Genomic DNA, 24,524 nt, shown 5'->3' with positions numbered 1-24,524 from the left:
TGTGCAGGGAAAACCTAAAAACAGTAGTTCAACAAAAGCAGATGAAAAAGTGTTCTTGGACTATTGGCCACTGATAAGATAAACAGGCAAATAACAACTGTACATTTTTAGAATAAGCATTTGAGCTGTTGTGCAATATAAGTGAAAGAAACAAACTGAAAACGTTATGATTGCTTTATTGAGAAAGGCAAGATATTTATTTTGTTGCACGAGTGGTAACTTGGGGGCTGTTCCAAATGCACTGGCTGTCTCCGTCCTCACACACTTGGCTGCTTACAGTGTAAGGGGGGGTTCAGACACTAATCGAAGTGTGGAATAGGCTGTCCTAATAGAGCTTGGCAGCCGTGTACAGTGCACCCCTGAAAAATGCCAGCCTCTAACCTGACCTGGATACAGCTGCCTGCGCCCTCCCTTCCAGTTACAGAGACCATGGAGCATGCAGATGGGGTACTTTGAGCAAGAAAATATATCATTATTACTTCTAAAGCGTTAAATATTCAAAGTTAACCAAGCGCTATAAACAAACAACGCAAACACAAGATGATGGACTGAGTGCTGAAACTTTTCAAACACTCCTCCACGAGTCAAGAGATCTAGGCTACATCCATTGTTCTTTCCTCACTATGCCACCCTAGGTTGGACCGAGCCATATGCAAATAAGTCTTGACCTTGCTCCCCATGGGAACAATCCAACCCGAACTCCCAGGCCAGGTCCTCCCTGGACCGGAAACAATCATCCTGGGACCAGTTTCGGGGTAACAACCCCCATCAAACAGGCACGCTTGAATCCAGTGGCGCAGGGAGTGGAATGGGTGGAAAAAAGTTAAAACTTCAATTTTATTAATCTGTATTGCACTTTTCTAGTCTGTTGACTGAAGGATTAGTTACTTACCTGTAATCCTAGTTCTCTTCCAGGGGTATCCTCATCAAAGTCATAAGCATTAGAATATTCCCGCCCATGTGCGGGATCCCGGAAACAGTATATTATATGTGCCCCACATATATATATCCATACATATATACCTATATGTATACACAAGCAATTGCAGCCCATAAACCCTAGAGCTGAACCATGCTGTAAGGAATTTCCACTACACATAAGAAAATAGCATTATAAACATGAGAAACAACATTATAACTTGTTTGTAAACTGTTTTAATGCTTAGAAAACAGCAGAAATTCTTAGAAAACACTGAAAGCATAGGAAGCTCCCAGGCTGCATTGCAAATACCCAGTCTAAAAAGACTGAAAAGCTAACTCATAGCTGCATAGCAAAAAACTGACACCGTGCCTTTAAGGCACACCTGACCCCCACCTTCCCATCATGCCTCAGGGGTGGCAGTTAGGTCAGTTGTTCTTTGCGGAGACTGAAAAGTCATGGCACAAAGAAATAATAACCTCTGAAAACTATCACACCTTTGCCCGGGGAGGCGGGAGGGTTGCTTATGACTTTGATGAGGATACCCCTGGAAGAGAACTAGGATTACAGGTAAGTAACTAATCCTTCTCTTCCAGGGGATCCTCATCAATAGTCATAAGCATTAGAATAGAATAGCGAGCCTCACCTCATCCCCCTGCGGGCAAAGGAAAGAAAAAACAGAGAAGGAACAGTATGCTTAGATAGACCCAGCTACCCAAACAGGGTCCTCAAGGAGGCTTGGCCTACTTGGGCATCCGCCCTGGAATCGGATTCGAGGCAGTAGTGCCTGGTAAAGGTGTGAACCGATTTCCAAGTGGCCGCCTTGCAGATCTCTGCCATTGGAACGTCATGCAAGAAAGCTACTGTGGCCGCTTTCCCCCTAGTAGAATGAGCCTTAGGGGCCAAAGGTAAGGGCCTTTTCACCAGCTGGTAGGCTAGGGTAATGCAGGAAACAATCCATCTGGAAATGGATCGTTTAGCTGCTGGGAAGCCTGTTCTCATGGCGCCATAGTTGACAAACAGCTGATCCGTCTTCCTAATGCCTCTGGTACTTGCCAGGTAGAATTTAAGTACCCTCTTGAGGTCTAAGGAGTGGAGCGACCGCTCAGCCGGGGTCGCTGGATTCGGGAAGAAGGATGGCAAAGAAATGGACTGATTAATATGAAAATCAGACACTACCTTAGGGAGAAAAGATGGATGTGCCCTTAAGACCACTTTGTGCTGGTGAAAAACTGTGTACGGCTCTTTAGTACACAGCGCCTGGATTTCGCTTACTCTGCGTGCCGATGTAATGGCTACCAGAAAAGCGGCCTTCCACGACAGATGCTGTAAAGAAGCTTTGTGGATCGGCTCAAAAGGTGGGCCCATCAACTTGGACAACACTAAGTTCAACTCCCACGGAGGAGAAGGGTTTCGAACAGGGGGGTAAACTTTTTTCAACCCCTGCAAGAAGTCCTTGACCACCTGCATCTGGAAAAAGGAAGGTTGACTGGGAGACCTCCTGTAAGCTGTAATGGCAGACAAATGGACCCTGATGGATGCATACTTCAAGCCTGATCTAGCTAAGTGAAGGAGGTACGGAAGGATGACGTCCTCCTGCCCCTTTGTAGGATCAAGGTGATTCTCCCTACACCAAATGAAGAACCTCTTCCACTTAAACGCATAAGACGCTCTCGTGGAGGGTCGCTTCGCTTCCTTGAGAATATGCATCCAGTCAGGTGGTAGACCTAAATGTCCGTATTGCAGGACCTCAGGAGCCATGCTGTTAAGTTCAGTGAGGGAAGGTTGGGATGTAGAATCCTCCCGCCCATCTTGGACAGCAGGTCCGGCCTGCAAGGCAGTCGCCTGTGAGGTCGCACTGAGAGATGGAGAAGGTTCGGGTACCACCACTGGCGCGGCCAGTCCGGAGCTATGAGGATCATCTTCATGTCGGATCTGAGCAGCTTGGATACCACCTTCGGAATCAGAGGCAGGGGCGGAAAGGCGTAGGCAAATGTCCCGGACCAGTCCATCAAAAGAGCATTCCCCCTGGTCCCTGGACGGTGGAATCTGGACGCGAAGGCGTGGCATTTTGAATTTTCGTCGTCTGCAAACAGATCGATGTCTGGACGACCCCAACAACGGAACAGGTCTGCCACCACGTCGTCGTGCAGCACCCAGTCGGGCTGATCTTCGAAGTGCCTGCTGAGTGAGTCTGCCTCGATATTCAACTCCCCAGGAAGGTGCACTGCCACTACCGAGAGGTTCCGGGCGAGCAGCCAGTGCCAGATTGCCTGCGCCTCCAGGGAGAGGGGGCGTGACCGAGTCCCGCCCTGTTTGTTCAGGTAAAACATGGTCGTGGTGTTGTCGGTCTGCACCAGGACTGAGTCGGCCTTGATTGCTGGGAGGAACGCCTTTAGAGCAAGGTGGACTGCCCGAAGCTCTAGCATATTTATGTGGTAGCCCTGTTCTTTTGCAGACCACCGACCTTGTATTTGGAGGCACCCCATGTGGGCCCCCCAACCTTGCAGCGATGCATCTGTCACCACCGATTGCACTGGAAGTGGGTGGTGAAACGGGACTCCCACCAACAGATTGTCCTGACGAGTCCACCATGCTAGGGAAGATTTCGCCACCTGGGAGAGAGAGATTCGATCTCCCCAACGGCCTGTGGACTGATCCCATTGGTCCTCCAGGGCTTGCTGCAAAGGTCTCATTCGCAGTCTGGCGTTGGGAATGAGAAAAATGCAGGACGCCATGGATCCCAGCAGAGATGCTACCTGCCGGGCTGACGGCCTCTGCATCTGCTGCATAAGCCTGCATTTCCTCTTCATTGAAGACAGTCTCTCCCCCGAAGGATACGCTCTTCCCACACTTGTGTCCAGAACGGAGCCAAGGTAGTGGATGGACTGAGAGGGCTGCTGCACGGACTTTCAATCAATCAATCAATCAATCAATTTCTTCTTTATTCGGATACAATCTGATCCATAAAAGTACAACATCACTATCGATATACATATAATACTCATTCCTCACTCGAGCAAAAACAGTAAAAAGATAAAAACATAAGATGAATTTAAAAACAATTTAAAAATGGGAGTGGGTTAGACTGATAATTCGTGCAAAGATCGACATTCTTTAGTGTGCAAAAATACAAAATGTAAACTTTAGAGCACTGTGCAAAATAGGCAGCTAATAGACTTCCAACAATATAAATAACGATTTAATCATTGAGTGCTAAAAGAGGCCCTATATATACTAATGTTGATAAGTTACAAAATAGGCAATAATGTATATTGGATAGACAATAAAATAGATCCTTGGTGTTGCTATGCAAAGATGGCAAACCCATAAACATAATTATAATGCAAATAATCAATTTATGACAACCAGTTATGGGCAATATAAACATTTCTTAGCTAGCCAGTAAAGTTTCCCCTATGTTTTTTACATATGATGGCATTTTTTTTTTTCACGGGGTAAGCATGGAGGCTCGTGATTTGACAGCTGCTTATAAAAAGGAGCCAACACGATAAATCATATCCTCACTGCCCAGTTGGAGTATTTCTTCGTATGCAGGGATGTGATTGATTATCCCATTTGCCTTGAAATAGGGGATGAGATATTGTTTAGTATACTTTACATAAAATCTGCAGGAAAACAGAAAGTGTGGTAGGGTTTGTTTACAGCCATCACCACATGGACAAACTGTCTCCTCCAGATTTTTATTAAAGCCGATGGGGAAACATAGCAAATATTGGAGTGGGCAACGGTCGTAGAGGAAGCCACGGCTCATGACTTTCCTCCTCTTGTGGTAGTGGAGGACTGTTGCTGGTGTCCACCTCTGCCCCTGCCGGACTTTCCGCCTCGAAACTGCGATTTTCCTTGGGGTTTACTCTGAGACCACTGAGGGGTTTGAACCCTCTGTTGAGGCCCCTTGCGTTGGGTGGGTCGAAAACGGCGCTTGAATTCCTTTTTCTTCTCCAAGCCCACAGCTTTGAGGGTTTCTAGCTCAGTTTTCATGCGCCCCATCTCCTCATCCGTGTGAGTGCCGAAGAGGGAGTTGCCAGAGAACGGGAGGTTTAAAATCCGTTGCTGTGCGTCTGGCTTGAGTCCTGGGTTCTGCTCTCCTTATCTGGAGGAACGGAAGAGGAGGCCGACGCCGTCTGACCCTTTCTTGCAGCTGCCACTATGACGGAGTCCGCAGGCGGGTCCATCTTCACAAAGACGGAGTCAGAGGTAGCTGGCTTGTATTTTTTGAGGATACGAGCCGGAACCGCTTTGACGGTCGCCGGGGTGAGAAAGGTGTCCATGACTGGTTCCATGATTCCTGGGACCAAAGGCAGCAGTGGACGAGAGGCAGACTTCTGGTGAAGTGTTTCAAAAATCACCGACGTGGTGACTTGGGGGACTGACATCTCAATCCCCAGCTTCTGCGCTCCCCGCTGCAACACCTCCTGGTAGGTGTTGATGTCGTCTATGGGCGAGACCCTGGACACTGGGCTGCCCGATAGCGTGGGTGAATAGTCCCTGATGGAGGACCTGGTGGACGAGGAAGAGGACGATGATGGAGTCCTCCGCTTCCGGCGATGATCACGAGCCCGTGATCCAGATGAACGCCCCTCCCGTCTGGGGGAGCGCGATCTGCGTTGCCTGTTTTCCGGAGACTTCTGACGTGTTGGCCTGGGGGGACTAGCTCTGTCCACAGCCGCCACCAGCCGTTGCAGCGGAGAGTCATGCACTGGACTGACGTATTCCCGCAGCCTCCTTGTAGCCCCTGAGTCCTGCCAATGACGTGCTGGCAGCAGCCATCTGGGCGACAGAGAAATGGTCCCTTGAGTCTGAGGGGAAGACCTACGGGGTTGGCTGGCAGGCTCTCGTGGAATTGCCGGTCGTGGAGATGCCCCTGAGTGAGAGGAGGAATGGCGCGACGCCGACTCTGTCACCAGGACCACCGACCTGTCCGAGGCCTGTCTCGACGTCGAGCGTGGTCTTGACGTCGATCCGTGGCGTCGTCTCCTTTCTCGCCGGGACTCTTCTCTCGACGTCGAACGACGCCTCGATGCGGACCGGCGGCCATGTTCAGTGGGCGAAGAATGCCGCCTCGACGTCGAACGGCGATGTGAAGCCGACGACGGAGGCCCTCTCTCCCTTGACGCCGAACGCCGTGGGGACGCCGGCGGAGATGCTGCCACTCTCGACGTCGACGCAGATGCCAACCTCGACGCCGAACGCCGGCTGGATGACGACGGCGGAGGATCCTGCTGTCTCGACGTCGAACGCTGATGGAGCCTCGACGACGGAGGGGATCGAGCCCTCGACGACGGAGGGGTGACACTCCTCGACGCCGGTCGTCGCCTGGTTGACGACGGCGGAGGGTCCATGCTCCTCGACGCCGATCGTCGTCGAGATGACGACAGCGGAGGTTCCCTGCTCCTCGACGCCGATCGCCGCTGGGTTGGCGACGGCGGAGGTTCTCTGCTCCTCGACGCCGATCGTCGCCTGGTTGACGACGGCGGAGGTTCCCTGCTCCTCGACGCCGATCGTCGCCGGGTTGACGACGGCGGAGAGGCTCTAGATCTCGACGCCGATCGTCGCCGAGTTGACGATGGCGGTCTGGACTTCGACGTCGACGACGTACCTGCTCTCGACGGCGAGCCCGCTGTCGAAAGTCTCTTCTTGGAAACACGACCTACCGGAACATCTTTCCTCAGCGTCGAGCCCGACGCTGAGGCGGAAGGACGAGAGGACTTGCTCCTAGATGAATCTCTAGGCCTCTTGGAGCCCTTCCTCACCGGAGATCGGCCTCTGGATGGTTGTGCCAGGCCATAAATGCGAATTCGCTCTCTGTCCTTCAAAGTTCTTTTGGACAGGCTCTGGCAGTGAGTACATGTCTTGGAATCATGATCCTCCGGTAGACACAGGATACAGACCCTATGAGAGTCAGTCCTGGCCTTCTTCTTGCCACAAGCAGGGCAAGGATCGAAAAGAGAAGGCATTTCAAGATGGAAAAAATGCCCAAAACTGCCTAAAAAAGACAGCCTCTTACTGACTTAGATGTAAAACGTCGAAGTAAGGGAAAAAACAGTTGAAAAATAGACAATATTTTCTGACAAACTCAGAAAAAAGTGGAGCTCTGTTGCCAGGATCCTTCCAGAAGGAGCCGGAAAGAACAACTGACCTAACTGCCACCCCTGAGGCATGATGGGAAGGTGGGGGTCAGGTGTGCCTTAAAGGCACGGTGTCAGTTTTTTGCTATGCAGCTATGAGTTAGCTTTTCAGTCTTTTTAGACTGGGTATTTGCAATGCAGCCTAGGAGCTTCCTATGCTTTCAGTGTTTTCTAAGAATTTCTGCTGTTTTCTAAGCAATAAAACAGTTTACAAACAAGTTATAATGTTGTTTCTCATGTTTATAATGCTATTTTCTTATGTGTAGTGGAAATTCCTTACAGCATGGTTCAGCTCTAGGGTTTATGGGCTGCAATTGCTTGTGTATACATATAGGTATATATGTATGGATATATATATGTGGGGCACATATAATATACTGTTTCCGGGATCCCGAACATGGGCGGGAATATTCTAATGCTTATGACTTTGATGAGGATCCCCTGGAAGAGAAATAAAGTTTATTGATTGATATTGATTAATACTTAAATGACAACCATCTTGACACATCCTTGTTTGCCCTTCACACATTAGTCCCCTCTAAAGTGGATTGCAGAGTCAAAGCTCACAATGCTTGGGGTGCAAACAAACTAGAATTGTACGTGCAGGGTTTTTACACAGCTTGCTTTATTAATGGGAGAGAAACAAATGTTTTTCAAATGTATTACCTATGAAAGGCAAATTTCAGGGACTCAGAAACGTGCGTTTTGAAAGCCACTGGGTTCTATATTGAGAATTTGCTTTTCCAAAGCTTTGTGTGCAGCATCTTAAAGCAGCGTTTTATTTCTCAAGAAATCAAATGGCAGTGGCCTATGCTTTTGAAAGCAGCGTTCCTCTTGTTTGATATAGTGGGCCTTCAGCCGTAATCAAGTTACAGTCAGAAATAACTAAAAAGTATTTTTTGCTTTTTTTAAAGATTTCAGTGTTGTTTATATTTTGGCTAGTAATCTATACAGTGCACCTTGGTAATTTCAGTATTTTCCTCAAGAGGTTTGAGATCATGCCAGTGTCGAGTACTGTAAGAAGGAATCAAAAGATTGACAGTCCTAGAAGGGTGGGGGGCAAAAACAATAACTTACATAAATAAGGACTTGACATAATTCATGCGCACTAGAACCCTTTACTTGATAAAATAATACGCAGAACCATGCCTTAAAGAGAAAACAACTGCTGTTTATTTAAAAGCGTATATGACACTCTTATAATGTGGCATTAGCAATGGAATCTGACCAACAGCATGAAACTTCTAGACAGAGTAAAGCATCCAAAGTATGTACATTTGCTGCTGAATTAACTGGTAGCAGGCCCATTAGGAACATTTCTTTAAGGAGGGGCTGAGTGCCGTGTGGCCCAAACAAGCAGATGGAATGGCATCTTGTAAAACAAGCTGCCTTGCATTAGAAACCGGTTTCTGATGTTATACCGCCCTTGGATTTCACTCTGAGATGGCCGGAGCAGGCAGTGACTTATAAATAGGAGTTGTAGCTTGGAGAGGGGAGGGATGTGGGGGGAATGGCAGGGGTGCAAAATGCAGCGAGAAAGGAAGAAATGAGGTTGATAGAGGGAAAAACAACGCATACTCTTCCCATGCCTAAAAACAAAACAATGAATGTGTCCTTTGTGTAACGTAACTGGTTCTCATGTTGAGCATGTTAAGTCTTCAATACCTTCAGGTCGAGATCACAATATGTAAAACCACAAAAAAACAAAGCAAGAGCGTTCAACCTACAAGTTATATTAATCACAGAACTTTCTTAGCTGCTGCTGTGTAAACAAGATCCGGCCTCTGATGTGGCGCTACCGGGTTGCAAACAAAAGGGAGAGGTAGAGTGGGTCTCTGCTTGGGCCCCAGGAGGGACTGGTGGGTATGAGTTGTAATTGGAGCGTTGACTTCCCACAAAGCACGTGAAACAGTGATCACAAGTTCTCCAATCAAAGCAACAGCAAGCTGAGCCCACCACATTCGGGCAGCGCTGTAGCTTCAAAGCAAGGATGTGGAACTTGTAGTAACAGCAGGTGTGCTGACATGCTTAAAAGAAGTTTCACCAAAGCGATTGAAAACAGTACTTGGGCCACGGGACAGTGATAAGAGAAACACACAAGGAACAACAGGAAATAGTATGCTACAGCCAACAGAAACAGAGGAAAAGTGACAGGCACAGGAACCAATGAAAAGCAAGGGCGGAAAGTAAGTTCCTTTTAAGATTTATATTAAATACAATACATTTCACGAACACAGCGCAAGCACTGTGCAGGCGAAACCTAAACCTATCGCTGCCGGACTAACCTATGCCAGAATGAAAAAAGTAAGAAATTTACTTGCAGGACAAACAGGTAGGCCTGGGCCGCTAAAAGACATGTAAAAGGACATTCGGCGGGCTGTATGCTGACCTCCGTGAAACATGGAACGGCTGCAGAGCTCCTCCCATGAATCCCCAGCTCCAAGAAGAGCGTCATAAGCAATCATGGGTGCATCGTGGCCGCTGCGGCCGGCCCACCCATCCAAGCTGAAGGTCTTGTAAATGCTATCTCGCTCCAATGGGCCATATGCAGCTGGGAACTTGGCAGGGCCTACACCATCGGAAAGACAACGCTCTGAGAGGTACCTGGGAAACAGAAGGAAATAAGATGTAACATACTTTAAAGGACACAGCAACAACTACTGTACAATAGACCTTCTGCAGCAGAGATGGAACAAACCCATATATCTATTATGTGAGAAATGTGAAATATATGAGAGAACTCAACGGACTGTCATTGTGCCTTTGAACTGGAGGCAAAAATGTTCTAAATTAAAGGGAGGAGCTGCAATGCAACATAATGCCGATAAGCTCCTACAATTGTGCCAAAACATAATATGGACTGCAGTGGAATTCTTCTTATTCAAGCTGGTAAGTTCAATGCTGATCCAAAATGCCACTGCTTGTCCTATCTCATTCCTGCCATGGTCACTGTTCAATCTTCATCATCAGAACACTTATAGAGTGCCATAAATGCAGGTGGAACATCCAAGTGCCAGCATTTGTCAACTAAGACGACAACTACCAGAACAATATACTTGCATTAGTTTCCTTAAGGAAAAGAAGACTTCCATGGCTCTAAAGAATAAAGGCGAAATTCCTAAAATAACTAGCATGGAACACCAAAGTTTAGTCAACAGGAGGGAGGCCTGTTTGTTCAGGGTAAGAACATTTTTATTGGATTAGAATTCTAACCTTTTTTTAAGTTTGGCTGGAGTGTTTCAATAAAAACTGTTGCAGACAAGATATTACAGTTTAACCTATAGTCGGGGGGACCGAGGAGCCAATGCCATTTTATGAGTGTTGGTGGGACAATGTTAGCACTGTTGGTGTTGGCACCTTGGCGCAGGAATTTAGTAAAGTCACCTCCATGATAACAGCGCAACGAGCACAAACAGGCAGGTCGGACGACAGGGCAAATGTTGCACATTGCACCCTATTTCAGCCTTCTCTAGGAAAGCCAGCTACTAATCGTAATCCCACTACCCATACTGGGGGAAACATTGCTAAGTGTGCTTACCTCCGTACTGACTTACCCCCAGAAGCAAATCAATATACTATAGTGTTAACCGGGGCAGCACCCGTTAAGGAGGGTGTTAATGAGACAGACTTACGTAATAAAGTAGTATTCTGGCTCAATAAAAATCGCCCCCTCCCGCCATCAACTTCAACTGAAATCCTATTTGTAAGGAGAGTAGATTGGGTGGGTTTTGGGACCAAAGACTTAGAGGGTGATTGCATTTTGGTATCGTTTAAGGATCCCTGGGTGGTAGAGTCCATTCGAAGGGAAGCAAGGTTTGCAAGAATGGGGGATGTACAAACACTGGACCTTGCTTATTTTTACCCCGAAAGACATTCTAAACTCCCACCCGGCCCCCCACCTAAGAGATTACTAGACAGGAGGCGTCCAATTGTTAGATCACCTTACCGCCCCCAACACCCTCTACTTTTCAATCGTTATGGCCCCCTTTCCGACCTTGAGGCTGTCGATTGACTACACCTACCAAGTAAGGTGAACAGCACTGTCGAGTGTTGCAGGGATGTAGTAACCAGGCCTGAAAGGGTGGATTCCTCTATGGGGTTTGTCGAAGAGCGGGGCCCAATGTTAAATCTTATGGGGGGGACGGTCGAAGCGACTGCTGAGGATATTTTAGAGGAAATTGTGGGGGTGGATAGTGTATGTATGACTTCCAGTTTCGAGATATGGGCAGAACCTGTGAAGGCAGTGGAGAACCCAGCCTCCACTGTGCCAATGGCTCAATTATCTAAAAGTAACGTAACAACTCCACATGATATATTAAAGGTAGCTTCCTGGAATGTGGCTGGGATTAAGGGTCGGCTACTCTCAGAGGAGTGGTTGGAATTCATGGATACTTTTGATATCATATTACTTCAGGAAACTTGGGCAACGGTCCCAATCCACAGGGTTGGGTTTATTAATTTCTCCAAACCCGCAATCAGTGGTAGTAAAGGGCGCGCTTCAGGGGGCCTATTGATCTGGGTGAAGCAGGCTTTGGGAGTCCACCTGTCTGAAATATATGTAGAACATCAGGACCTCCTGGGTATTAAAATGAGTAAAGCTGTCCATCGGGATTTGATTATTATTAACATCTATGCACGAGGCCTATCTGGAGGCCGCTGCCCTGGTATTGTTGATGTAGTGGATAGGTTTCTCGATGGGTTAGGAAGTGACAATTTTTTTGTCTTAGCGGGTGATCTGAACTGCACCTTTGAGCCGCTTCAGGCAGTTGGGGACAGTTGGGGGTCCACTGAGGATGTAGTCTGGAATATCCCGGACTTATCAATTGATAAAATTGCCAAAGGGACTGAGGCTGCTTTGAACTGGATGGCCTTATGCTTGAATAGGGGCTTAAGGGCAGTTAATGGCCGCTCCTTATCAGACCAATGTGCCTGCGATACCTATGATAATGGTTTAAGGAAAAGATTATATTTTGCTAAAATTGGAATTTTGGCAATTTATGATCGATATGGAAGTGGTATCCCGCCCAGAAAGCGACCACAATCCTTTGTCGCTTAGTTTAAGGTTCCCGGGCTCAAATAGATTGAGGAACCCAGACACTTTTAGGATTGGAGATGTCACCCTTTCCAATGACAGAAGAAGGCTGAAATGGTCTAGGTTGGGGGGTGACGCCTCCCTCCATGAAAGTATTAAAAATTTGGTCACCAACACGGTGAATGAACTCATGCCCAATGTGTTTGAGGGAGTTGGCCTCGATTATGTTACCGAGACTCACGAATGCTGTTTTGAGCAGCTTAAATCTCTTTTATCCTGTCCATGCTTAGAAGGCCCACCAAAAAAACTTGGTTCCCGTCAGAAATGGTACAACGGGAAATGCAGGGAGGCCTATAGCCAACTAGTTAAAGCGGTTAAGTCTCGGGTTATGAGTGATGTCAAGTTAGCTACGGTACAGTATAAAAAAACCCAGTGGGACGCTAAAAGAGAGTGGGAAGATAGGCACTGGTCCGATCTCCTGGATGCATCTACATCCAATAACCAGACTAAATTCTGGGAACTTGTAAAATGGGGCAGAGACCCAGATTCGAAAACACCTACAAATCATGTTTCCCCTGGAACTTGGGTGGATTTTTATGCTGCCCAATTTAGGTCTGAGATCTCGGAATCCTCCACCATGTTAAGTAATGAGTATACACTGTTTGATCACGGTGGGGTCCTGATCTTCTCAGAACAAGAAGCTGAATTGGCCCTGGGTTTGACTCAGCGGGGGAAAGCACCGGGGATGGACCTAATCCCCGCTGACTTGTTTAAAGCCAACCAAGAACTTTGGGTACCGTACATTACCAGGTTAGCCAACGCAATTGCTAAAGGAGCTAGAATCCCAAAGAGCTGGAAGGGGGCTGAGATCCTTCCAATCCACAAAAAAGGAGATCGGTCTAATCCGGGCAACTATCGCCCGATCAGCCTTATTGATTCTCTCCAAAAGGTCATTGCACGAATGGTCTTAGGTAGAGTTCAGGGTTGGATGGTCTCTGAGGGCATTTTGTCTCCCATGCAAGCAGGCTTCAGATCTGGTATCGGCACCATCGACCAGGTGTTTAGATTTTGTCTAATCTACTGGAAGGTGGTGCTGTTGGGCGGGGGAAAAACTTTCGCCGCTTTTATTGATCTAAAAGCGGCTTTTGACATGGTCCCGAGGGCTAAACTGTGGCGTGTCTTGAGAGACTTGGGTTTGCCCTTGGAACTATTGGATTTAATTGTTAAATTGCTTGAGGACAATTTTGCAAGGGTCCGGTGGGGAGGTCAAGGACAAGTGACGAACAGCTTCCCAGTAACACGCGGGGTTCGTCAGGGGTGTGTCCTGGCGCCCACACTCTTCCTGTTATTTATTGACCAGGTAGTAAATTTTTTCAAGGCCTTCCCCACTGATGCTCCCTCCCTGGCTGGGAAGAAGTTCCCCATGCTTATCTTCGCTGATGACACTCTGCTCCTCTCTAAGACCAGAAGCGGTTTACAGCGGGCTCTGAACCGCTTTGAGGAGTTCTGTGTTATCAATGATTTGAAGGTAAACGTGGGCAAAACTAAGTTCATGGTTTTCACTAAGAACATTTCGGTTCGGAGCTCGGTAAGGATGGGTGGGGCTAACTTGGAACAAGTAGATCATATGACCTACTTAGGGGTTACCCTAGACTTTCGCCTGCGATGGAAGGAGCAGGTTGTCGAACAGCAGCTTAAACTGGCCCGCCTAACTGGCTGTCTCCTTAGGGAACAAAAGAGATCCATCACGAAACGTGTGCACCCAGCGCAAAAAATTTATGACGCAAGGATTAACGCTGCTATTTTATATGGAGCGGATCTCTGGGCGTATATGGACCTTTCTAGTCTGTTCAAAGCACAGTGCAAGTTCTTGCGGAGTTTAGTGGGGCTACCGCAATCAACTCCATCTATACCCCTTTGTTTGGACTTAGGATGTAATCCAATAAATGAGATGGCGAGGTTCAGATTGGTAGCCCTTTGGAGACGGATTTGGTCTTCTCCCGACCTTGCCATATTTGCTAATGAACTTGTTGAAGTTAGGTCAATTGAGGGATCCGGGAGAATTCCATGGCTACGCATGGTAAAAACCATTCTGGTGGAAATGGGATTGGAACAGCTGTGGGTATCTCCAGGAACCAATGTGTTTCCCACCAAACAAGAATTTAAAGCATTGTACTGGGCCTCAGTTCGACAAACCCTAGTGTCTGCTTCTAGTTTTACAAGTCTAACAGGAAGGTTCCTGGCTAATAAGTTGGATCCTTCCCGTGAGAACTACTGGGATATCATTTCCAGACCCCTTGACAAGAAACTCTACCATCAGTTTCGGGTGGGATCTCTGCCCTTGAATTCATTCACTAAAAATTGGGGTACTGGAGCAACCGAATTTTGCAAATGGTGTCCTGGCCATAAGGAGACTGAGGGCCACCTTTTATTTGCCTGTCCCATGTATAAAGACCCACGTAGAAAATGGATAAAACCTCTGTTCCAACGCCTTACTTGCAGTAGGTCTGCGGAGGCCATTCGGGCATTAAAGACCAATACCTCAGAGTTGTTTGTGGTGAGCACAGCGAAATTCCTTGGCTGGGTTTGGATTATTAGAGCTAACAAACAGATAGAAATGACTGCTCATCCGAATTGTATTTAAAACATTCATTCCAAACACGGACATTGTATAGTATTTTAAGATGGTTTTTATCGACTGATTTTATGTTTTTAAAATTTATATAGATGGACTCTTTTAAATACAAATGGGATGCTTAACAAGGGTTTTTTTAAATGCATAGTTTTTATTGTGTGTAAAAAATATTTGTAAACTGGACAGTATATGGTGATTGAAAAGCATGGTTCAAACTGTTTGCGTTAATTTTGCTGTCTTTTATGATTTTATTATCGAAATAAAGACATTAAACCTGGAACCTGGAGTGTTGGTGGTATGTACACCCTTCCTGGAGCCTCTGTAACAGTCTTAGCAGCAGAATTCAGAAGCACCTGGATTTTTGAAAACTTTTTTGCTGAGCCCAATAACACTGAAGGGACAGTTGTCCATATGAGGTAGTAGCCCATGGATAGAATGTTAGGTTAAATGAATTTAGTAGCTGTATGGTTCTGTCGTAGCCAAGAAATTATGTCAAGTGGAAATGCAAAACCAAGCTGAGATACTGACCTACTTAAAAGGGACAGATTTTTAGGGCGTTTACCGAACACAACTGCAGCACTTCTCCTTCAGAGTGACATGGTGTACTTAGACAAAACTCGTCAATTACACACACCTCTTTACTGCTGAGAGCTTAAGACAGGCATGCATCTCGTGAAGTACCTCAAGAATCACAGGACTAAAGAAATAAAGCTGAAGGAGTCAACTTGCTTTTTGATCAGGTAGAGAGGGAAGTCCAACCTGCATGCACAAGGAGCCGTAACTGTATCTGCCAAGAAAAAGTAATCTGATTTCAAGAAGAAAGCACAAGGCCCCACAGACTCAAATGTGGAAGGTTTATCACTGTTTTGGAATGAAGGAATCTACTAATTCACCAGCTTAAACAACTCACAAGACATCTGTAAAAAATGTATTGGAATTCTAAATAAAGGTTGTAAATTAAGGAACAATATTTACAACACTTTGTGCAAAGGCTGCACTTGCATATTGAAAAGCTGTGGTGAGAAGCATGAGCCCCAAGGATCTCCATGCCACTTGGGTGCAGGAAGTTGAGGGTTTGGAACGCTGCTGAATGATCAAAAAGTAGCACAGTCAAGCCTTCGTCAACGATCTACAGAATGGAAATCAAAAAGGGACATATGTTGTTACCACAATTATAAGTCTTTGCATTGGATATTGTCATACGGGAAATGATTGAGCAGGAACAACACAGTATAGAGGGTAGGAGTTGCTAACATTTTTCAGAATCTCCTTAATCGTTCACAAAAAAAGTGTTCTGCAATTCAAGAACCAATCGGGAATGAGTTGGAGTCTATGGTGCTGGCCATAAGAAGATACTCTATTCCAGGCCTCTCCAAAGAGTTGCTTGTGCACTACTGGTAGCTCTCCACATACCAATGAGTAGCTCTCCTGTATGCAGCCCACATTACTAAATTAGACACTTTTACTTGATTGAATCAATATATGCATGCCAAAGTTCAGAGTCCATATTTGAGATGAAAATATGAGTATTTTCAAGACTCACTAGCTGATGTTTCAAGAAAAATGGCTAAATTGTCAAAACTTATTTAAATCTGATATTTGAGTGATAAATCATGTGTTGCTGAACAGAAGTATTACTCATATCAGAAACTGAGTGCCTGGGGCTTTGCAACTATTACTGCTATGTAATACCGATGTTGAAGCATTTGAAATTGATAACGCCTTTTTTACGTTACTGCTGGCAATGTATGTCTGATGTACTGAAGTGATCACTGCTAGTAAACTTGCATGGTGGCCACTAATGGAATCTTAACTGATGTGGTCAGTAGTACAACATGAATAATATTAGTAGCTCTGGATGATTTCCAATGGACATTAGTAACTCTTGTTTCAGAAAAGTTTGGAGACCCCTGCTGTATTCTAAGTAAGAGTCTAGGACCGTTCTTCACCTGTGGTCCTGAGACCCTTGAGGGTCCACAATGCCTACTCAAGGGGTCAGCGATTCTTTAGAAAATGAAATATTAGTACATTAAAAAAGTGCATATAAATAAAGAAGCAAAATATAAAAATGAAAAATGCAAAACATTATGTAAATTTGAAGTAATTTGTAACTGAAGACTAAAAATTAAGTTTGTATCGTTAGCTTGATTCGTTGGAGCAGCACTAGTATAACGGACCAGATTTAGTATGGACTATGGGTTGCCTCCACTGAAGTACCAAAAAAACAGAGCATGCATTAAGAGCAAAAAAACGAAGCGGTATGCTTGACTCTACAATTAAAAACAAATGTAGGAAAGCTCCAATCTTCCCACTAAAATTTTGAATTTTCCATATTTGTTTCCATATTTTTTTGTTAATTACAGAAAATATTTCATTATTTGTGTATTTGTTTGATGAATAGATGTTTTTGTATATCGTTTTGAGGTTCAAATGGTAGAAATTGCTCACAGTGGGGTCCCTGGCTTCCAATAATGATTCAGTGGGGATCCACAGAAGTGAAAAGGTTAAGAACGACTGGACTAGGATGTCATAAGTATCTATTCATCAGTACTCAAACCTGTAATAGATGTTAATAACCTGTTGATTGCTTACATGATATTTATTGCACAAGTCATGGGTTCATTGTCTAACGCATACTTCAGTGTGGTTAAAAAGTTAGGGCTATTTCCAGTCCCAGTAAGAACACAATCTTTCATGTTATTTACATTTTGTTGAAAGCTTGCACCAGAAATAGTTCTATAGAACTAGGTGAGGCATCACAAGACTATTGGAGCTAGCAAATACTGCTAAACGGATAAGTTTTAATAGCTCAGCAAAACACTGGTAAATAAGTGATGGAACATAACCTTAGAGCAGCAGTCTTCAATCTGTGGGGTGCGACCCCCAGAGGGGCCGTGGAGTCCTGGGAAGTGGGTCGCGCATTTCCAGGACAAACTTCTGCCTGGAATGCTATATGTGCTTTTCCATTTGGACAAAGGCCAGGACCCTTCATCCTAATCGTTATAATGCTTTAGCTGAAGTTAATTGACTCTCATGTGCTGTAAAAGGAAGATGCCTGGTAAAACAATCCTTCAAGTAAGTGTTCATGTCAGGGTGCTTGCTTTCCCGAATGACATGCATGTGCGATAGGAGTTAATCTGCAAATGTGAAGGGTGCTTGGGAGCAGTTCGGGCTTTAATTGCTTGAATCACTCATAGCATTGTGATGGCAAAGATGTGTTTTGTTTTTGCCTGGTGGTGTAGAGTTAACACCTGGGCTGTAAAGTGCATGCTTTTAACCATAACTGCATTTACAGAGTGCTTAGTACTCCTGGGGAGGTGTTGATGGGACAGGTATGCAAAAGAAAAAAAAACATCAATTATGGCCTTATATTACTCAAATCTACATTTTGGAAGCTCCATTTTATTTTAAAACTATTTGCACAGTTTGTAGCAGTCTATATTATAATGCTTGTAATGCAAGTATAAAATAACAACTTACACATTCACTGTGCTTTCTGTCACAGGCTGTGACATCATAGCACTACAAATACACAAGTCACTATTCTACACTGTGCCAACCAAATTTAATTCTGTGTCTATCTGGTTACACACAGACCTCTACAGTGCATTAAATAATAGAGGTTTCATAATGTACTACAGTGCATTTCCCATTGAGTACATTTATTTTTCATTTAAGCTACACATTATTTTATATGTAGCTACCTGATGGTGAAAGACTTAAAAAACTAACAAAATATTTTAGGGCTGATTTATGAGAGGCGTGCGCTGCTGGAGCTTTTTTTTAAGCTTTGGTGGCACAAGCATCTCAATCATATCTGTGAGGCGACGTAAAGTCACCCTGAGTGGCTTTTCATGGCCTCATAGATATGGAGTAAGACAAAGCAGGGCAAGTCCCTGCGCTGCCTTACACTATGTCAAGTAGGCATTCCATAGACATTGTAGTGGGTGTTCTCACACAACTCCCATGGATTTTGACGCTGCCCAAGGTTTATAAAACCATATAAACCTGAGGCAGTGCCAAAACCTTACGCCTCCCCACAGCAGGCGTTAACGAGGAGAAATGTTTTCATTTCTTCTTGTTTTTCCTCTTTCTATGTGTATTCCTCTTTCTATGTGTGCTGCATTCTGCAGCACACATAGAAAGAGGAAAACCCCTCTCAGGATTCTTTATTTGCAGGAAGATGCTCCTTCCTGCACAAAAACAATCCTGTCTATGTTGGCGTTAGGCAGCAATTTGTGTGCCAACGCAGGGGAAAAGGACAGGAATGCACTATATTTTATAAATAAGGTGCATTCCTGCCCTTTCACATCGGCATAGAGCAGCGCAGCAAGAAGACTTGTGGCGCTACCCTACGCCAATGGCTCATAAATAAGGCTTTTTGTTGTAGCTACACCTTTGACAACGCCCCCACGCTCACTGACCTTTGGTTTGATAAACACTGTTTAATCTATTTCCCCGATGTAAAAATGGTTTGTTGTGGGAATTGGTGGCGTTTATGGTTGTCGATAGTAGGCAATGATGAGGAGGACCAAGTTCTGGAAATGTTTGTCAGGAGGGGGTCCTTACGCAGAAAATGTTTTGACACGGATCTCGGTATCCAAAAATTTGAAGACCTCTGCCTTAGAGGAAGAGGATTCCAGAGGGTGGGTAAAGGACAACAAATACATGGCACCTCAGTGAATTCTGGTGAATGCAGGGATGGCCAACAAGGTGGCTGAGAAAGATCTTAAACTAAGAAAAGGAAAGAAGGGCCTATTTTTTAACCTAAAGAAGTGTGGTTGTATAAGGATCTCTGTACTGTGTGCAGCCCTTAAAGAGAAATAAGCTGTTGGATAGGAAGCCAGTAGAGTGCAGTTGCAAGAGGGTGAGCATGACGACAGCGAGGGAAGCCAGTTATCAAATGGCAACTTGGTTTTGTATCAAATGAAGCCATTAGTGTTGGTATTTGGGAAGTCCAAGTTAGAAGGAGCTCACATACCCCAAGCAAGACCCAATGGTTATTCTTTTTACGTCCTAAATCACAAAGGGCATCGAAGCTGGAATAGGACGATTGAGACAACAGAAGAAATCAGAGAGGACAGAGTAAGATCATAATCGAACCAAACCACAACATTGTACACAAGCTGGGTCAAGGCAGGCCAAGTCCCTACCTTGGAAGGGCAGTACCTGTGAACCCTGGAACCTATAATCTTTTTTTACAGCGTTTAGTCTGAGCCAGTTGACACTCATGCACTTTTTGACCATCCTCAAGGTTTGAATATGTAGCAGACAACAATATATCATTAAGGTGGATAATTTGGATGTTGTCAGCATACATATAGAAGCAAATACAAAGGAGCAGGTGAGTTTGAACAGTGGCTCCTAATTAATGTTAAAGAGATGGTGGATAGGGTAGACACCTTAGGGATACCACAGTGCAACTGGAAAGAGTCAGAAGAATAGGATAATAAAATAACTGACTGAACCGATCTATTCAGGAAAGGCTCACATCTCACAAAAGACAAGAACACAAATGCAACATTTTCCAGTTGATAAAGGATGGAATGACAGTGAACGAATGGCAGGCACCAACAAATCTAAAATAATTAGGGTGCTGACACTGCCAAAGTACTCTACTAGTTAAGGATGTGTTTGTGTATGTCTGCTTACAAGTCCAATACTGCACAACTACCCCTTGAAAAGGTTCTTCTGACCATATGGCCTACGGGTGTTCTGTGACTGCACTGGGTCAGCTTTACAAAATACTTCAATAATAAAGTCCAGGCTCCGACTAGGAGGTAATGATGTTCTAGATCTTGCGCCATCTAAAAAAAATGTTCAGATGCAATTGTAAACAGAGAGATTGGTAAAGTATAGATCTGCAGTTTTGACAATCACTTGAGGACACAGAGAGGCCTAACAGCAGCTTCCTAACCACTTCAGAACAACCATCTGATGATTTCAATGCCCAACTGTACACCTCCCAGCAAAAACCTGAAATACCACCACCACAATCACAGTATGTAAACCAAGTCCCGGCTCACCAGGCCCATTTTTCTGGGAAATATGTCCACGAAGACAGGTTGGCATCTACGTCAACTCCAACAGCCCGAATGTAGTCCTGTGCCAGTGGAAGGGCTGCCATGAGCCCAGCACCCCACTGCACCAGAGACTTCTTCTGGACAGCAAAGGCAGTGAAGAGGGCAGAAGCCAGAGCACCAAGGTAACCTAAGAAGAGGGAAGAGAACATATAAAAGAAGCATCTCTTGATATCTGGGCTTGTTCTGTATAGGACAAGTAAGTATACTGTACAGGACAAGATGATGGATATTGAGTAGCCTGCCATGGAACAACACCAAGGGTAGAGGGCGACAACCTTGTACAGGAACAAAACAGACATAATGATTGAAGAGTCTTGCTGAGGATGGGGAGGGGATATTGAGTGAGCCTTCTATCAGACAAGGTGAAAAGGTATACTGAGTGAGAGCTTTGGCCAGACTGGGGGAAGGAACAATGAATGATCCTTGTATAAGACAACAAGAAGAGGGATATAGAATGACAACCACAGTCGACAATACATGTCATATTTTTCTGTAAGTTTTACATCATAATCAGGAAAAGATGGATCATACCCATTTTAAAATCACAAGGTCTGAGACAGTGTCGACCTGCATTCATTAAACTGCAATATTTGGATGATGAAATCAGTACTGGCCAACTAGCTATATTTTTAAAAGGGGTGGTTAAATCTAGAAACTGGATGTAATCAACGTACAGCGTAACTGATTCTCGATTTTATTCACGTTAGGGATGTTTAAAGAATTCTGTATTGTATTTTTAATGTTCTTACATGGATTGAAACATCATGTTTTTAAGTCTTTGTTTTTATGATGTGCTTTTATGATTTAATTGTTTTTAAATCGAATAAAGCGTATTTTGATTTGATTTGACAACCTTGTTCAAGATTGGGAAAATTATATTGAGTCAGCCTAATACAGGACATGGATAGGGATTGCCTTGCAAAGGAGAATACCAGGGATACTGAATGTTATCTGGTAGACAAGGTGGGATACCGAGTAAGAACCTTGTACACAACAAGAGTAGGGGTATTGAATGTGAGAAATGTACAGGATGGAGGAAAGATAATGAACAAGAATGTTTTATAGGGATTAAAGAATGGATACTGAATGAGCCTCATATAGGAGGATTAGACCGACAGTGAGTTAAAGTCTGGTCCAAGCCGGGAGAGGGCTGCTGTGAGACGGCAATCACCACATTTAAATTACTTATAAGGCCCTAGTGCATGGTACTACAAGTACCCAAGGCCTGCAAATTAAATGCTACTTGCGGGCCGCAGCGCTCATTGTGCCACCCACTACAGTGGCCCTGTAAAACATGTCTACAGGCCTGCCCTTACAGCCTCTGTGTGCAGTTTTAAATTGCCATTTCGACCTGGCGAAAGAAACACTTTCAAGCTGAAACCTTTCTTTTTAATACTTAGAAGTCCTGCGCTACATTTGTCAGCCTGAACTTGTGACTTTATCTCAGTCTGCTACAACCAGATCCCCGCTGTTGGGAGCTATTTTGAAAACGAAATGCTAAAAAATCATAACTACTGCACTACTGATTGGATTTTTGTCATTTAGTGTCATTTTATTTTTTTAAATATTCTATATATTTTTTTAATTGGCTTGGGATTTTTTCTTGTGCTGTATTTTTACTGTATTGCTGTTTGAGTACTGCATAAATACTCTACACATGGCCTCTAAGTTAAGCTTGACTGCTTTTGTGGCACGTTACCAGAGTCTTAAGCACAGGTTTATTTAGTGACTTTTGTAGATCACGCGGACAAGAAATGGGATTGTTATCTAAGGTTCTCACCCCCCTTAACTAATGCTCTCAATTTCTTACAGTATTCTAACCCCCATGTAATGTACAATGCTCCTTTGCTACCTAGCTAGCTTTGAGCTATATAAATACTGATACACACATTGAAAAAGAGTCCATATTTCTAGTTATTTAAAGTCACAGCAACCGAGACTGCAAGATAATACTAAGCAAACTAACTGTACCCGGTCTGCCCAACTACTTTATAAAATCTTGTTTAGTCATGTTGCTACTCAGCTTTTGTCTGGAGTGTTGTGATTATGGCATATTTCCAGGTTATCTAAAAATCCCATCAGCTCCTGGCTAACACTTCATAAAAGGTAAAGCTTGGTTAGTGCCAAACAGGGTTTTCCACCAAGCTGGCTCAATTTTCATTCTTGAAACAATGTAGCAGTATTCAGTGCTTAGTTTGAGCCAGTGTTTGCAGGTGGTGCCCACTGTAACTCATTTTTGGGCATCTGCACTTAGTTTTCCGCATCAGATTTCAACCTAAAACAAGATGGAGAAAAACATAAAAGAGATAAAGAATGAGCAGGAGAAAGAAAGAAAAAGTGACAAAGGAAGGAAGAAGAGATAAAAAAAGAACATGCTGGAATTACACAGAGGAGCAGAGTGTGTCTGGTGATGGATTAAACAAGGATGAGTGGAATCAAGACTACGCATCAGACCATCTGCAGCACCTGCAGAACCGTCTGAATACATTTTTGCGCCCTGGCACTTATTATTTTAAAAATTAAGCACCGTCCAACACCCATGACTGTTCCACTATACAAAAAGAAGAGAATAGCACTCCAGACCATTCCATGTTACTCCCACTAATCTGGAATGTTATTCTTTTAGCTCTCAGGTCTAAGAACACCTATTTTGCTTTTGGAAGAGCATTAAAAACCTGCCTTTGTCCATTTTAATGGTAAGATTCCTTAGACCTCTGTCAAGAGACAAGAGTCCCAAGGCAAAATTATGCATGATTGAGAATTAGTTTGGAACTAACAGAACAAAACATACCTCCCTACTGTTGATGGGCATTCACTAGAGTACCCAACTAACCAAACCAAGGTAGACCAGCTGGATCTTTATGCACCTTTTTCTCAGTGCGCTATAACTCAAACCATTGCAATGCCCTGAGCACCCGAGCCTATCCTGTGCCGCTCATTCTTTATTGAACAACTGGCAATGGAACAAATTCAGCATGATCCTAATCGGCTAAATAGACTACACAGCATAGAGGAATACAATGACTATCAAAAATGACTAGCTAGTAACCGGTGTACAGCTCTATTGCTATGGTTGGGCTCTCAGAGACAGACTACTAACTAGCTCTTATGCAAGACATGAAACCCCACGCAACACCACAAAAGTGGTAGGAGGAGTGAGGGTAGGAAAAACATGACACGGAAAAAGACATATAGGGGACCAACCACACTCAACTTCGACTACATAACTTCTCTTCAGACAAGTGAGAAGTCCATAGAAGAGAAAGATAACACGCAGTAGACTAAACATAGGACAGGAACAGGCTCAATAAGCAAAGCTTCACTCATCGTCTCATTATAGGAGCTCATACCAGTGGGGTGATGGTGGGTCATGCGCCCACTCTCCACGCTAACACGGATTAGGTCCGGTAGCTCAGAGGGTCGGGGATACCTGCAGGGGGAGAAACCAAATCTTTGAAGACAAGCAGTAGGAAATTGGGTCGGTCAATGCTTCTTAACAACTGCTATTATCTTCATAAGACCAGAGCACCATGCCAAGCAACAACACATCTTGCAACAGCAATTACACACAATGCTAGACTACAACAGATGAACAGTACACCTCACAATACAAGGTGATACCTGCCTAGCATACTCATTGTAGGTCTCCATGAGACCCCTATGCAGCTCAATAATATGTCAAATCACTGAACATTCATCACCCCCT

At 44.6% G+C, this 24,524-nt stretch overlaps 1 protein-coding gene across 1 annotated transcript in view; it reads right to left on the bottom strand.

Moving 5' to 3' along the window:
• Positions 1-24,524, bottom strand: part of LOC146811941 (ADP-ribosylhydrolase ARH1-like) — a 127,451-nt gene that overhangs the window by 1,148 nt on the left and 101,779 nt on the right. Inside the window, exons 5-7 of the mRNA XM_085618910.1 lie at positions 24,169-24,248; positions 20,762-20,945; positions 9,458-9,672 (exon numbers count right to left, since the gene is read on the bottom strand). Of these exons, the coding sequence (XP_085475036.1) occupies positions 9,458-9,672; positions 20,762-20,945; positions 24,169-24,248 (479 nt within the window). The remainder of the gene's footprint in view (positions 1-9,457; positions 9,673-20,761; positions 20,946-24,168; positions 24,249-24,524) is intronic.

The sequence above is a fragment of the Triturus cristatus genome, chromosome 7 (genome assembly GCF_964204655.1).
Source record: "Triturus cristatus chromosome 7, aTriCri1.1, whole genome shotgun sequence".
In the NCBI taxonomy this organism is placed as follows: domain Eukaryota; kingdom Metazoa; phylum Chordata; class Amphibia; order Caudata; family Salamandridae; genus Triturus; species Triturus cristatus.
The sequence above is the reverse complement of the archived record's forward strand: the minus strand, read 5'-3'. Positions and strand labels throughout refer to the sequence as shown.